This window comes from Sardina pilchardus, chromosome 8 (assembly GCF_963854185.1).
Source record: "Sardina pilchardus chromosome 8, fSarPil1.1, whole genome shotgun sequence".
Lineage (NCBI taxonomy): Eukaryota > Metazoa > Chordata > Actinopteri > Clupeiformes > Clupeidae > Sardina > Sardina pilchardus.
The window spans coordinates 26,092,805-26,108,501 of NC_085001.1; the positions used below are offsets into that span (position 1 = coordinate 26,092,805).

General features: G+C 45.3%; 1 protein-coding gene across 1 annotated transcript; it reads left to right on the forward strand.

The window, feature by feature from the left end:
* The first annotated feature begins 435 nt into the window (after window positions 1-435).
* On the forward strand, window positions 436-14,370 carry rflna (refilin A). Its single transcript, XM_062543410.1, has 4 exons — window positions 436-777; window positions 981-1,370; window positions 10,005-10,114; window positions 10,856-14,370. The coding sequence occupies exons 2-4, from the start codon at window positions 1,152-1,154 to the stop codon at window positions 11,199-11,201; spliced, it is 675 nt and encodes a 224-aa protein (XP_062399394.1). The 5' UTR covers window positions 436-777; window positions 981-1,151; the 3' UTR covers window positions 11,202-14,370.
* The last annotated feature ends 1,327 nt before the right edge of the window (window positions 14,371-15,697 follow it).

A 15,697-nucleotide genomic window follows, 5' to 3' on the forward strand; every position in this document is an offset into this window, starting at 1 on the left:
TTAACCTAGGAAGCCCATTTAACATGACATCGAAATTGTCTTTCTAAAGTAAATTTGAGTTTTGAGAGACTTCAACTATTAACATCATGCGCTGGTAGCAAATAACAGATGTTGGCATTTCCTAAGGTTTAAAGTCACTGGCCATACGTTTTTCAAATGCCAGTTTGGCAATTATTGTAGACGTGAGTTCTATTACTTAAAGTTTAAACTCGGACAGATTTAGCGAGATAGTCAAACTGCAATCATCGTGTAAGTTTTTCATGAAATATATTCCCTTAGAAGAGAGCAAGAGCGGAAGTGCTCGCCCTACCGGCTAAGGCTGGAAGTGTTCCAGGTCCATCAACGGGACTGGATTGGCTCCAGCTCCAAAAAAGCAGGCAGACCCGTTAAGAGGGGCCCCAAAGCGCACTCTCTGGTCATTTCAGCGAAGGCAGACTCCGTTTATATCGCAGGAAGCACAGTGCCAGGCAGACACACCACACAGAGAACGAGTGAGGAGAAGAAAAAGAGCGAGTGAGACTGAAAGCGACAGCAGAGTTTGCACTGATAGCCAAAATCATTTCCACAGCTTATTTTCTGTCGAGGTGTTATTGTGGACTGTTGCGGGACATTTTCCTTAAGTGAACTATTTGGGTTTTTTGTGCGTGTGCTTTTAGTTGTTTTACTGGCAAACTTTTGCTGTGAGGCTTCATTCAATATGATCTGAAAATATCACCATCCAGGAGAACGTTATATCTATTTCAACATTTGAATCGACGTGAACTTCACCACTCAAAGGTAATTACCGTTTACTTATATCGTGACTTTATTCGTCGCACGTCTTGGTGTTGTACACAAAAAAAACGGCTTTTAATTTAGCCTATTGGGAGAAGTAGCCAAACCTATGGAATACAACGTAGTCATGAAGAAATGTATAGCCTACTGAATGGGTGCAGAATGGTGCCAAATAAGACATTTACTAACTTGTCTCTCTTCTACAGGTTGGCCTTACATGCGGAGTCATCTCTGGCGTGAAATGGGATATTGAGGCATTTTCTGACAACATCTGTCAAAAAACTTGGAAACGTTCCTTTTGTCTATATTCAGACTTTCTCACGCGCTTGGTTGGGAGTGAATTCGCTTTGCTTTTTTTGCTGTCAGCTCTTCCAGAAATGGTGGGGCACTTACATTTACAAGCTATGGATGATAGTCTAAAAGGCAAGAATCGAGAAGGGCTGCTCGACAGTCCGGATTCAGGACTACCCCCAAGCCCGAGCCCGCCCTTCTACTCGCTTTCCCCCGGGCTTCTCGAGTCACGGTCGGGGAGCTGTACGACGCCTGTGGAGCAACACCATGGGTTCTATAGAAAAGAGAGCCGAGAGGGGAAGTTGGTGAGTGGAATATCCTTCAGTTTTGCAGATGTAGCCTACACACTCATAATCAATAGGCCGAGCGAACAACACAAATGCGCTTTGCGTAAAGCAATTACTGTACATGTCGGCAATTAACCTTCAAATGTAGCCTAATCAGAAGCGTTATGTCGTAGACGATACCACGCAGGCCTATAATGGATAATGGTAATGACTTACTGGCTGAAAGATGGTTAGTCATGTTTCCGACTACCCTACTTCAAGTACTGATCACCATCAACTGGTTAATTTTAAAAGCCCCGTAGGCTACCACCTCTGCAATGCTGAATAGGCAAGATAGTCTTGTAAAGCAATGCTACACATCTGGACACAATCTTGGGAATTCTGTTCTGACCCCTAAGTGTTGGCCTACTTGACAAAATCTCCACGAAGTATCGATCAATCAGTTCAATTTTTGTCTGTGTGTGAATAATAGTTGCTCAGTTGTGTGGATTTGGGACATAAAAGGTTCTTGCGTTCTAATGACTGGGTAATATGACATACTTTCATTCATTTTGGATGGACATTGTCAAGGTAGTATCTGGAGACAAGCACAGCTGCCCTATATTCACATAGAGCATATCCATAACATGCCCATGGCCAACACAGGTCCAAACATTCTCCATTAACAATCAGATCCGTGGGTTCGACAGAACACATACAAACAGTTGTAGCATTAGAGCTCTATGTGCATTTGCACTACTACAGCACATTGAGTCCACAACTCTTTGCTAGAAAGTTCATGCGGTGTCAAAAAAAAAAGCACACAGAATCACGAGTGCGCGTATTAACAGTCTCAGTAATGATTAACATATGAGTAAACCAACACAAATTGGTACTTTGACATGCATATCCCCAACCATTCCCAGTTGTTGTAGTCCCCCTCAGTGAGTGCTGAAGAAAAGAATTGCATTGGCAAACAGTTTGCCATATCCTTCAAAGAAGCTCACTGTCTCCATATTTTGCCATGGGTTCAGTCATTTAGGATGAAATGCTTTCTATATTGGGCAGCCCTAGAGTTGTTTTTTTTTCTTTCTTTAATAGCAGGAAGGATAGGGTAGGGGACAACATTGAGGGTCGAAAATGCTGGGAAGAATTCAGAGGCTTTTGCTAAACATCTATATGCACACCTTCAGGTGGGAAAAATATTTCGGGGCACAAACTAGCTATGGGGAATGCAGGTGTTTTTAGGATTACGTTTCTGGTGCTGTTGTCAGCGTACACAACATTGTCACCTTCATGAGGTGAGCAAATATCTGATCTATTGTTCCTTATGCTTTCACTCATAACTGAAAGGAGTCAAAGGACACAGTGCCACACATTCTCAGCTTAACGTTTGAGCCCTAACTGATATTAAGATGACTGATTTCTACTGAAAACTACCCGATCCTTTCTACCACTGCTGTGCTTGCTATTGTGAAGTGTGTAAACATAATATTTGCTGACAGCTAGGCCCCATGAAAGACCCCCGAAAGACCAGGGTAGACCATTTCTGACTGAACCCAAAATAGTGCTTCCTTTTCCATGGTAAAAAGACATATAAAGATCTAAATCACAGTTTAGTCTTCTTGTATGGAAATCCAGTCTCGGCAAACATGTAATTTATTCTTTCAAGAAATGGATAAAAGTTTCGATAAAAAGTTGTAGCTTGCCATATTAGCAGTGAGCACTTCCAGTTTAAATGTTTGAAGTTTCAACTTTACAAGTACACAATTATACTATAATCTGCTTATTTTGTGTGAGGATTTGTCATAACGCGCTACTAATGCAATAATGGTTTCAGAGTAGGATTTGCTTTGATCAGAGTGGAGGCATTACTGCTATCGCAATAAACTACTCCAGAAGTATGGGAGTATCAAAGCAGACTTCTCCAAGAAGCTTTGTCCCATGTGTCTAGCCTGCAGTCTGGATGTAGCGATAGCAGCATGCTAGTGGCAAAGAACAGATACCCTTGGGAGTTGCAATGAGTGGCGCAAACAGTTTGACCTTCTGATTTGCGAGTTTGGGTGTTTGGCGAGCAATCTCTCTGTGTGCCTCAATCTCTGTAGTCACCTGAGCCACAGTCTTTCTTCCTGTCCTGCTCTGTGTGCGCGCGTGTGTCTGTCAGGGAGACACAGAGACTCCACACACGCACACACACGCACGCACACACACACACACGCACTCACTCACTCACTGACTCTCAGCGCTTTATAATACAGTAGGACATGCCCGAGATACACAGCCAAGCTCTGATTTCTCCCTCTAAAGGTTACATATCACATTAAGCTAACTGCACCACACCTGCTAGTTACTGACACACTCGGTTGTGCAAAGAGTTTCAGGGCACAGCCCATGAAACCCAGAGAACTTCACTTCCCAGCACGAGAAGCTGAATCTGCTGATATGAAACCCAGAGAACTTCACTTCCCAGCACGAGAAGCTGAATCTGCTGATATGAAACCCAGAGAACTTCACTTCCCAGCACGAGAAGCTGAATCTGCTGATATGAAACCCAGAGAACTTCACTTCCCAGCACGAGAAGCTGAATCTGCTGATATTAAACCAAAATACATTTGCACTGTTCATGAGGACACTACCTAACTGCGTGTCTCAATTGTAAATGAGTCATTGCTCATGTATACAAGAGGATTTTTCATCCGTTCAAGTTATGACCCAGCTCGGTGTGTGTGTGCGTGTGTGTGTGTGTGTTTGTTTGTTTGTCTGTGTGTTTGTGTGTGTTTTGTACTTTCCTCCTACACCAGTGCCAAACATAGATCCAACAGAGTGACACTGAGCTTGTTGAAAAAGTAAACCAGAGGGGTTTGCACTCCGGTTTGAAATGATTAGCCCTGACACGGCCAGCCGAGACAGACACTGACAAACAAGCTCTTACTTGTTCATGGATGACTGCCTACACACACCTCCACACAGCCAGGTAGTGGCACACAAGTGGGCTAACCTGTATGGATTTGCTGCACCGGCTGGAGAAATAATGCTTGACTCAGGTCGTCTCTGACTCTGACTCAGGTTGTGTTGGACTCACTCCTTGGCACAACCCTTTGAGTCTTGCTTATCACGCTCAAACTATGAATCCAAAAACAACAACAACAACAACAACAACAACAACAAAAAAAACACAATTCTGACAAATCGTAACAGTTTGTAAGAAGGAAAGCATTTTTTTTTCCTTTCTGTCATGGGCAAAGTCAGACATGGTGGTAACCCCCATCACTGACTGGCCGTGACTGACAGGATGATTGGCTGCACAATGCAGTCCAGCCTGCAGGAGAAAGATGACTTGGGTGGGTCCCCTCCACTTTCATCACCCGAGCACTTTAGACTGCATTCATTATCAGCGGAGGGCCTTTGCCTTCAAAAGACTGATAATAGACACCCCAAAGCCGTCGCTGACTGGGAAAAGAATACCATGGATGTGCCTGAGAGCGCATTTTTATTGCTAACACACCCTGTACTTTAAAACAATCACAGACACTGCACCGCCGTTTGATGGTGGTCACAGCCCAACGTTTCGGTTTAGCCTCCAGCTGGCGCGAAATGGTCTGTTTTCATATCTCTTACGGGAAATATGGACATCCAAAATAACAGGTTAACGGAGCCTCGTGCACTTTGCATACAGGAGTCCAGCTACTATTATGTTCGTGTTTGTGCATGTGTGTGTGTGTGTGTGCGCGCGTGTGCGTTTGTGTCTGTGTGCGAGGGTTGGTTGGCAGTCAGACGTGCGTGAGCTTGCACAAAGCCCTCCCTTTGCACTCTGGGGGGCTATTTTTGTGTTGTTTTCGTACGCCATCTAAGAACAATCTCCACACTCTATTCTGGGGAGGCCACCAGGACTCACTGGCCATTGCAATATGGTTGCATAAGAGAGCCGTGACCTCTGCTGGCTAATTTAACCTAGCGGGGTGAGATCGAGCCGTGGCACACGCAGAGTGCGCTCGAGCATGGAGGGCTCAGGTAGACAGACTGGGGAGACTGTGGGAGAGGCCGTGCGGTGGGTGGGTGGGTGGGTGGGTGGGCTCTGAGGACTCGGAGCTCTTGGGTACGCGGTGCCCTTTTCGCGGCGTGCGACTGAAAGCACGTGTCGTTCCCACACCGGGGCTTAAGGCTGGCATTACAGAAGGGTCTCGGTAAACACAGGAGTGGTCACTGAAGAAAGAGGCTGCAAGAGAAAGAAAGAGAGAGAGAGAGAGGAACTGCTCTGGTCACTTGTCCACCTGAGGCTCGCACACTTGCACAAACACACACACACACACACCCACTCCAACAAACGGTGGCATGCTTCTCTGGTTAAGATGATTTATTAGGCTGCTGCAGGCACTGGCGCTGAATATCTGTTAAAGTCACAGGGGCACACAGCAGAGGACTCACAAACAGCTCAAACGCACCACGGTGAGGTCAGATGCCACGGATACACACGCCCACATCTTTGGCGTTGCACCACGAGGACGGCTAACCCTCGAAATGGAACAGGAACGGGCTCTGTTATGAGTGTGCGTCTGTGGGCCTGTTATAAACCGAGTCGCGTTTTGTGCCAGTAGTGCTCTGTCTGGCTAGATTATTACAGGGGCTATAAAGGAGACTCCCATGGCAAAGCAGCTGTACTGCACACACACATGCACCCACACACACACACACACACATACGCACACACACATACAGACACATGCACCCAGACACACACATGCACAAATGCATGCACGTACACAACACACACACACACCACACGTACACACGTACACACGTACACACGCACACACGCGCGTGCACACACGCACACACGTGCGTACACACACTCACACAGACTCATATTTGCAGCTGTACTTTTAACGCACACTCCCATTATTGTAGTGCAGCTGGTCAAACACAGCTACCCACAGCAGATACACGCACACTCACAGGGAGAGAGAGAGCGAGCGAGAGCACGAGAGAGAGAGAGAGAGAGAGAGAGAGAGAGAGAGAAAGAACGAGAAAACCTACCCACAAAGTGACAGCTGTGTTCTGTCCTTCCTTCTCACTCCTGGCCTGTTGGTCCAGCCTCATCAAACAGGACCTGTTGATTGAATGAACTGATACAAGGCACATACCAGAGATATAAACTTTCATGTGAAAATGGAACTCACGTGACTCCTGTTTCCATGTGGTCATACTCACTTCCTTTGATAGTGGAGAGAGCGATTTGACTTCTGAATGGAATAAACACGGGTGCCTATACTCTTATGTGGTAGGAACTAGAACAGTGTGTATGTGTGTGTGAGTTTGCCATTACACTGTGGTTGCATATGTCTGCTGCAATCCACACAGTTGGCCATGCCCTTGGCCTGCAGTGGCACACAAGCATGTCCTCAAACTCTGACTTGTCACACATATGGACACACACACACACACACACACACGTGCACACGCACGCAGGCACACACACACACACACACACACACACACACACACACGTGCACACGCACGCAGGCACACACACACACACATACACACACACACACACTCACAGGAAGACGAAATGAAAGAGAATATTTTTGGCTACTTCTCCTCCCCGACTGACTCTCGATCGTCTCGATTGGACCGTCTCCGGCGGAATCCCACTGTCTCCCCCCACTGATTCGCAGATGGGTCGGACAGGCTGGTATTTTTCGCCCGTGGGCCTGGAACAGCTGTATCCAACAAAGCCGAGTCACTGAATTACTGGCATTCCTTAAGTGCTTCCACATGCTGGAATATGTAACCATCTCTTGCCCAGTGGAACGCCACAGAGCTTTGGGCCATGTCTACTGTGTCAGGCCCTTGCCACACACACTAGGGTTCCTCACACACACTCTCACACTCACGCCAGCTGCCTCTGTCGCATCCCCCTCCACCCAAACACTTCCAAAGCAAGGGAAAGCTGCAGCACAAAAAAAAAAAAAAATTAAAACGATGCAAAGCCCAATGCGCGGGTAAGAATATTAAAAAGATAAAACTTTATAGAAAATGTATATTACGTTTTTTTTTTTTTATGTGCCTAACAGGGCACTCCATTTACTACCGTGGTGACACAATGTATATGAATAAATACATACCAGCACAGCCACCAGATGATGGTTGTTATGTCAGGGATAACGGCCGCTGAGGTGTCCCGATTTATGAAATTAATGGGCGAGGCAGAGGCAGTGAACTCCATGACACTAGGTGGAGTCTATAACGGGACCTTGAGCTTTGTGAGGACCAGCACGTTGTGAGGACCAGAACGTTGTGAGGACCGTAACAGCACTGTAATCAGGACCATGCTCGGGGCTCCAGGTGAAACAGCAGAATTCTAAGAATATCCATCCCCCTCCCTCCCTTCCTTTCACTTCTTCCTCCCACACTCCTCATTCCACTTCATCACACGCGTCCAAATCCTGAGGTGAACTGAGCCCGACCCCTGTGGCGAGAGAGGGAAGAGACTCAGATGGATGGGAACTTCTCCTGTTCCAGTAGATGTTCTGGTCTGGTAGCAGGGCTCTCTCTCTTTCCCTATCTCTCTCCCTCTCTCTCTCTCTCCCTCCTTCTCTTCCTCTGTTCTTCGTGCACGTCACCATTAAATAGAATTATGACTGAGCATCAACGGGCTCCCGCCAAAGCTGCTACTCTGGCTTTCCAGAGGACAGGCACAATAAATAAACACACACACACAGGGCTTGGATGCAAGAACCAGGTGTCCTCGTGTGTGTGTGTGTCTGCCGATCCTGGATCAGCTCAGCGAAAAAGCGAGCGAGACGGCACGAGGGGTCAAAGATGGGGAAGCAGAGATGTACGCAGACTTTTTTCCAGCTCAATATGGCTGTCAACACACTTGTAATAGGAGCAGTGTGTCACTGGGATAAATAATTGCATAGGGAACTGTAGTGCTTTTGTGTGCTATCCAGTGAGGTAGTGTGTCGTTGGGAAAGTTTTGTAGGCCTGCGCTGAATACTGTCTGACAGAATGTCCCAACTCCATGCAGGAGACTGTGGCTGTTGCGTGGCCTTGACTGCTCTCTGTCCGCACTGAGAATCTGATAGATATGGAATTCTTTAGCATCATATTTCTCCGTCAGAATAGCAGAACAGTGTGAGCGACAGAAGGAAAATAGAAATGGCGTCCAACTAAAAGTTCTGCTCAAAAATGTCCTGCCGCATCGCACAGCACAGCACAGCACAGCACAGCACAGCACAGAACTTGTGTCACGTCCCATCCAGTTAGGACATTTGAAATTGAAACTAAACTGATTTTGTCGCAAATTCTTGCTTGCATCGCCTGCCATTAGGACATGGTGTAAGTTGCTAGTGTGCACCAGGGGAGTGGAGCAGTGAGCCTGCACGTGGTCTCAGAGGCTGGTTTTGGTATGAGCACTAATAGCTGAACCAGGTGGAGTCTTGAAAATGCCCAGACCTACCACACACACACACACACACACACACACACACACACACACTCACACATACACACGTACACTCGCTCTATGAAATAGGCAGACAAACAAGTGGACACCCACACACACAGACGGACATAAAGACAGACACCCAAACAGATAGAACAACCCACATAGCCTACAGACAGACAGACAGATAGACAAAACAGATGGATATCATGTGGATATCCACACAGTCAAGTCAGACAGGCAGTGCCCACACGCAGACAAACACGTGTATACACACACACACACACACACACACACACTTACACTCTTTCTCATACATAGATAAATACACAACACCCACACAGACAGACACGGTCTAAGTGCTTTCACCAGCCAGATTGGAAGTAGCTGTGAGTGGGACAGAAGAATGACTTCCTTCCAGACTATGGCCTCCTCCATAGGCAGCCTTCACTCAGGAGCTGTCTGTTATCTCCCAGAGATCGGTATTTGTGTCTGCGTATCTCTCAGCGGTACCCTTTAAAGGCTTACTGTTTGGATAGCTGCATTCTCACGGTAGATTTCAGCGATTTGGCCTGGCTCACTTAAAAGGGTTCTCTTTTTGTTTCAAAGTTGACTTTGGCTAACACGGAGACTTTTTGAAGTTCTTAGGCTCGTTGTTGATATCATTACTGATGATGAAAGAGAGAAATGAAAACTAAAATATTTCAATACTTATGTAGTTGTAAGGGTAAAGCTACAATATCAATAATGTAATGAAAGAAAAGAGTATATGAGTCAAACTGATATTTATCAAAGGGATGCTTGATAAGGTAATCTTGTGGCAGTGAATGCTTATAATCCTTTATCTTGTTTCACAGGAGCAATGCTTTTATAATTCCAAATCAGCATTTATCAGAAAACCTACTTACAAACAGACACACACACCCACACCCCCACACACACTTTCTAACTTGTTGAATATCTTTCAACGATGTTAAGTAACATGAAATAAAATACTCCAGAACTTATTCCAAACATCTCTGGTGGCAAATGTCCAGTCCTTGCCTTGCCTTGCCTTGCGTGTTCTCACCACTATCCTCTCTCTCTCTCTCTCTCTCTCTCTCTCTCTCTCTCTCTCTCTCTCTCTCTCTCTCTCTCTCTCTCTCTCTCTCTCTCTCTCTCTCTCTCTCTCTCTCTCTCTCTCTCTCTCTCTCTCTCTCTCTCTCTCTCTCTCTCTCTCTCCATAGCTTCCCTACCTGCTGCTGAACTCGCAGGGCACGGAGCTCAAGACGCGCATGCAGCCCGTGGTCTACGGAGAGAGCATCGAGGTCAACCCCAAACCTGAGCAGGAAGTGAAGTGAGTCTGACTCTGACCCCTCTGACCCCTCTGACCTTCTCATCTCTCGCCCCGTGTCTGGTGGTCTGTCCACGCCCCAGACTCACACTAGAGCTCTTGGCCATCATTGGTCGACCTTTTAGCTCTCAGCGGTTCTGTCATGACATACAGGATTGACCTCCTGATTTTATGACTGGGACAGGATTTGAATTTGAAAAAAAAAAAGTTGAATTATGTAAAGCATAATTGGAGAATCTGTATGAAGACACAAAGGTGCATCATTGCAGGTTGTGTAAGAATGTAATATTTTGACCAGTTCAGATGATTTCACCCATTGCCTTAATGTCAAGCCTTGCCCAGATGAGCACTTTCAAAGAACAGGGTTGTTTCAAAGAATTTTTTGGGTCAACTGTCTGTGACCATTCAAAGGGACGAGATAAGTATAACATACCAGTCATGTGGCAGGCTGGCAGGACATATTAGTACTTCCAGCTTGACATGGAATATTGTCCTACCTTAAAAGTACATAATCACTGTGACGGAGTACCGTCACTACAGTTGAGTACTGGTATGCGCTATGACTGCCATACCAAGGGGCCTGGCTCTTTGGCGTTACGGTCAAGCTGCAAGATAAGTACCCCGGAGACCCGGGTTCAAGACTGGGTAGGGTCACTGCTCTGTCCCTTCACTACAATCACAATTATTGACTTTTCTTTTGGTCATCTCCAGCTGCCCTCTCATTCATTCCTGTGTTCTTCTTAGGTTCCACTCTTCCGTGAGGTACGCGTCGGACCGCCACTACCGCGAGCAACTCTACTGCGCGCCCGTCCCCGTGCCCACCAACTTCCGCGAGACGGTGGTGGTGGCGTCGCCCAACTGCACCTGGCGCCACTACAAGGCCGAGGTCTACCTGCAGCCGCGCCACCGGCCCCTGCGCTTCCAGAGCACGGCCATCGTCTACCCCAAGCACGCCCGCAGCACCTACCGCACCACGCTCAGCCACCAGCCCTCGGGCTCGGGGGCCGGCCGCCGCTGGTTCTCCTCCACCGTGCGCCTGGAGTCCAGCGAGGACCTCAGCCCCTGCATCATCTACACAGAGGACCTCTGAGAAGACCGCGGAGCGGAGCGGAGAGGAGAGCGAGTCGGGCGCAGCAGGAGCGATGGAACGACGCGGAGGAGAGGCTAACAGAACCAATGAAAACACCAAGCCAATAGCAGGAATCACCAGTGGCAGTCGCACCCGCCTCATGAACTCTGGACGAGCCTCGTGTGAAGGGAGGCCAGAGGATTGGGGTTGGGGGTGCTGGGGCGCTGAACTTAACTCTTCTTGTGAAGATAAGGGATCTAAATGGACATGTAGAGAAAGGGTGTGTGTGCGGTGGGGGACGTAAGAGGGACAGGCAGACCGGCACCTAAGGGAGACGTCTGAGACAGAACACTTTACTTGTCTGCCCGGGTGTCGTGTCTGTCTGCTAGCACATAGATTAGCGGAGGTTACAGTGTTGCTAATCTGTTTTTTTTTTTTTTTTCAGTAGGTTTTTCCGCATATTTACTTGTCTTATATACATGTAACTGCCTTAAAGCTCTCCCTCAGAAAAAAAATCCCTCACAGTGCTGAAGTACTCCCTGGGGCACCATGTCAAACACATCCTCAGCCAACATAGCTGTGGCTGGAATCCTGCAGACAGATGTTATAAGAAGAATAGTACATTCTGAAATGCATCCTACGTTATTTTGCGTACTACCATAACTTAATACTCTCTTGGAAAGCCAATTATGTTAGCCACAGCTGTCTAACAGCCTGATTGCACTCATTGGTGTATATATGTACAGTTTTGTTCCCTTTTGCTTGCTGGCTTCGCTGGTGTCCACGCAGGATGCCAGGCCTGTCACGTGAGCACTTGAAAGGTTGGACCAAAGATTTGACAGTAAGACAGACTGTCAAGCTCTGGGAAGTTTTGGTATCCACAAGAACAAGACATTTTATGTAGGCCCACAGGCCCTTGTGGCTCTGTCATGGTGCTACTTCTGGTCTTCTGCGGGGAATGCAGGTGTTTGGTCCAGTTCCGACTCACACATCTTATCAGTAAGATACTGTACATACGATTAGGACAGGGTCAGATTTCAAAACAATAGCATCCCCGTTTGAATAGTAATATCTCTTAGGGCGTACTCACACTGTGCCATCTGTACCGTACCCGATTTAACCCCCTAAAGTCTGGTTCGTTTGACCAGTGTGATCGCTCCGTACCATACCCGGGCACCGTATGCTTATCCATGCCCATGTCCTCTTTACGAGGTCGACTTGGGCACGGTACAGTTGGGCTTGTGATCGCACCTATGCAAAGATTCTAGAGCACAGCAACTCAACGTGCCTGGGTACAATTTGATAGTATGCTGTGTGAGTGCGGACCAAGAACGGGAGAGAGCCATACTCTGGGGCGGTACAACTGTACCGTGCCCAGTGTGAGTACGCCCTTAATATGCAGTTAGACAAAAACAAAAAAAGCCAATTGGACAGAAACATTTTGGACTTTCCCAAACTATTTTGTTTTCTTGGACATTTTAAAATGAGCATGGAATGGAAGAATGTGTAAAAAACAAGAAGAGTTTGATGTATATAGAGAACATGCTGTATCCTCTAAATTTGTTCCTTTTGACTGAGTTGTGATATAGTCCTGCATTTGGATTTATTCATTTAGTAGTTTTTCATTTTCTGGGTGATGATGACCATTACAGAAGCTCCTCCTGTTTCTTCACTTCATGTGTCAGTCCTTTATTTCCCCTGAGACAGAAAGTGTATCATAATATGCCTGAAATAAGAGTTTCCTTTCATTTACATATGAGTTTCCCCCCTTTCTAATGGAGGATTGAGTAGCTGTTGTACATTTGTGTTGGGAACCTGATCCTCAAAACTTTTAGCTCCTTTTTATTTGTTGTTGTTTGTCTTATGTTGTTGAATGCTAAATGCTCAATTTGGTAAATATTGAACTATGCAATTCAGATTTCTTACCTCATTTATGAAAATATTTCTTATCTAAGTGTAAAGGTTTGTGTTACCAGTTCTCGGTGAAAATGCAGTAGTTCTTGCTTAGGAAAATACAGAGCAAGTTTTAGCTGAAATACAAAAGGGAAGCGAGTGGAAAATGAAAAGACTGGACATACAGTAGAGGTCTGAAAGGAAAGTAATAAGATGGGATATGATAGGTGGAAAGAGTTGTTAGCTTGTGGCGGCTAGCTTTACCAGGCCACTTGTGAGCTAGCCGTATTGGATCTCTGGATATAGCCAGGCTAAAGAAGGCCATCTGGGGGAAGCATTTAAAGGAGGCACTCCATTCCATTGCAGCATTGTTGGGATGTTGCTGTAGATTGACTGATAGATGATACCGATGAAAAAAAAAAAGCTATTGAGACTCGGATTCAGACAGCAGCTGAGACGGGAAAGGATTTGGTCCTGACTTTGGCATGGATCAGCTAGATCCATTTCAGGGGTTAGAAGAGTGTGTGTGGTAGCCTGATCAAGGGTCTGATCCATCAGATTTAATTCATTACCCCTCGCTAGAGATGCACATAGGTTTTGTGTTAAGGCTGTGTTGAAAAAGCATGTTGAGAAGAGCCAGGCACACTGAGGGCTCCATTTGGGGGATGTTAAAACCGTCTTACCCATCTGTCAGCCTCGACTAACTGCTAACTAAGTGCGAGATGAAAACCTGGAAGTGTGTGAATTTTGTAGAGTGGAATAAACTCACTGTCTGGTGGCAACAGGAAGCAGAGTTGATCATTAACAAAGTGTCTACAAGCCCACAAAGAAATATGGCTATTGTGGTCTTGCAGATGAGGGCAAATCAAGGGTTCACTTATTGACGCAAGTCCAGTAGCTGAATTCTGTGAAGGGCTTGTTCAAGACTAGTGTGATAAATAATGGAAAATTGTGGTGAAGGTTTTAGGTAAGTGATGAGGGTCTGTGCAAAGTCTGTCATGTTGATGTGGTGGATGTTTTAAAAAAAGATTATTTTAATTTAGTGAATTTCATGAAAGAGTTCTCCAACAGTTACTGTTCCTGTCTCTTAATGTTTTGAGGATTTGTTTGTTTATGTAAAATACTTTTGTTGTTGTATATGTGGAAATGCGGCACTTCATAATTCTCTTTATATTTTTGTATAATTTCCCATGTCGGTGGTCTCCTTTTTGTTTTGGAAAGAAGATGAGTAAATAATTTAAAGAGGAAAATGTATATCTTAAATAAAATAAAAATTTGAAAAATTCCCAAACCCAAACATTGCCAAACTTGCCTGTTCTTTTAATCATCAATTAAATAATTCCGTTTATAACAAGCAGTATGAATCAGTATATACAGTACAGCTCTGGAAAATATGAGACCACTGCACATTTTTCTGTCAATCAATCCTACGGTTGCTGAGTGACATTCGAATGAGTTTATGGTCATTTCAAATTTGCAGTGGTCTCTTAAGTTTTTCTAGAGCTGTATGTATGTGTATATACAGTATATATATATTACATAATATACATATTATAACATATACAGTATATATAATAGATAGATACATACATACTGTACATGTATACATACACACACACACACACACACACACACTACAAGACTTGGGAATTCATGGAGAATCAGACCTACTGTAGCAGATCACAGCTCTGGTGCCATGTTGGCTGGGCCATACGCCTGCGGTCCTTACCTCCATCAGCACCACCTCAGCATGGTACTGTAAAACAGGAGGACTTGAACCTTTACCAAGTTCTCCACACTGAACTGCCTTCAGTGCTCACTGCAATGTTCAATACATAACATAACGTAATTGTGGGAATAAGTGCGTGAGGAAACCAGTGCCTTTGGCATAGTCCATATATTAGTGGTAGTATGACAAGAACAGAACAGGTTAGAAAGATTCTCAGCTAAGCCACTGTCCTCTGTAGATGAGGCCAGAGACATGTGGTTTGGGCCTGAATTCTGGATGCAGGAGGCACATTTTTATGAGTCTGTGTAAATTCAGACACACATCCTTAGCTATGAAGTTACAGAGCCCCCAAAGGACCATGGTGGGAATTGTCTTTTTAGAGCAGGGAATTTATTTTTAGAAGCCCATTTTGTGTTCCATCACTATAACTTTTCCGTCCCATATAAACAGTTTTGCATTTCCCCGCAATAACATGCAACGTAATGCAAAACTTTCGAGAGAGCGCTCAAGGGGTCTAAAAAATGATTTCCTCCCATGATACTTTGGGGGCTCTGTATGAAGTTGCACAAACCATTTTATATACAGTACCCTCCAGAATTATTGGCACCCTTGGTAAAAGTTGACTAAAAATAGGTCTAAAAAATAATCTTTAGGTGATTTATTGTACTCCCACAATGAAAACAATGAGGAAAAATACACCCTGCAAGGGAAGCAAATTTATTCTGAGAAAAAGAAAAATCTCATAAAGAAATAAATGTTTTTAATGAAAACACGTCACTCACAATTATTGGCACCCCTACTTGTAATACCTTCTTAAACCTCCCTTTGTCAATAAAACAGCATGTAATATTCTTCTCTGACACCCCATAAAGATTGAGAATACAAAGTAAGGGAT

Excerpts from the sequence above, each read along its gene's own strand:
- rflna (XM_062543410.1), top strand. The coding sequence starts at position 1,152 with ATGGTGGGGCACTTACATTTACAAGCTATGGATGATAGTCTAAAAGGC. Across the intron at positions 1,371-10,004 it reads AGAGCCGAGAGGGGAAGTTG|CTTCCCTACCTGCTGCTGAA; the intron begins GTGAGTGGAATA and ends CTCTCTCCATAG. Across the intron at positions 10,115-10,855 it reads AAACCTGAGCAGGAAGTGAA|GTTCCACTCTTCCGTGAGGT; the intron begins GTGAGTCTGACT and ends TGTTCTTCTTAG.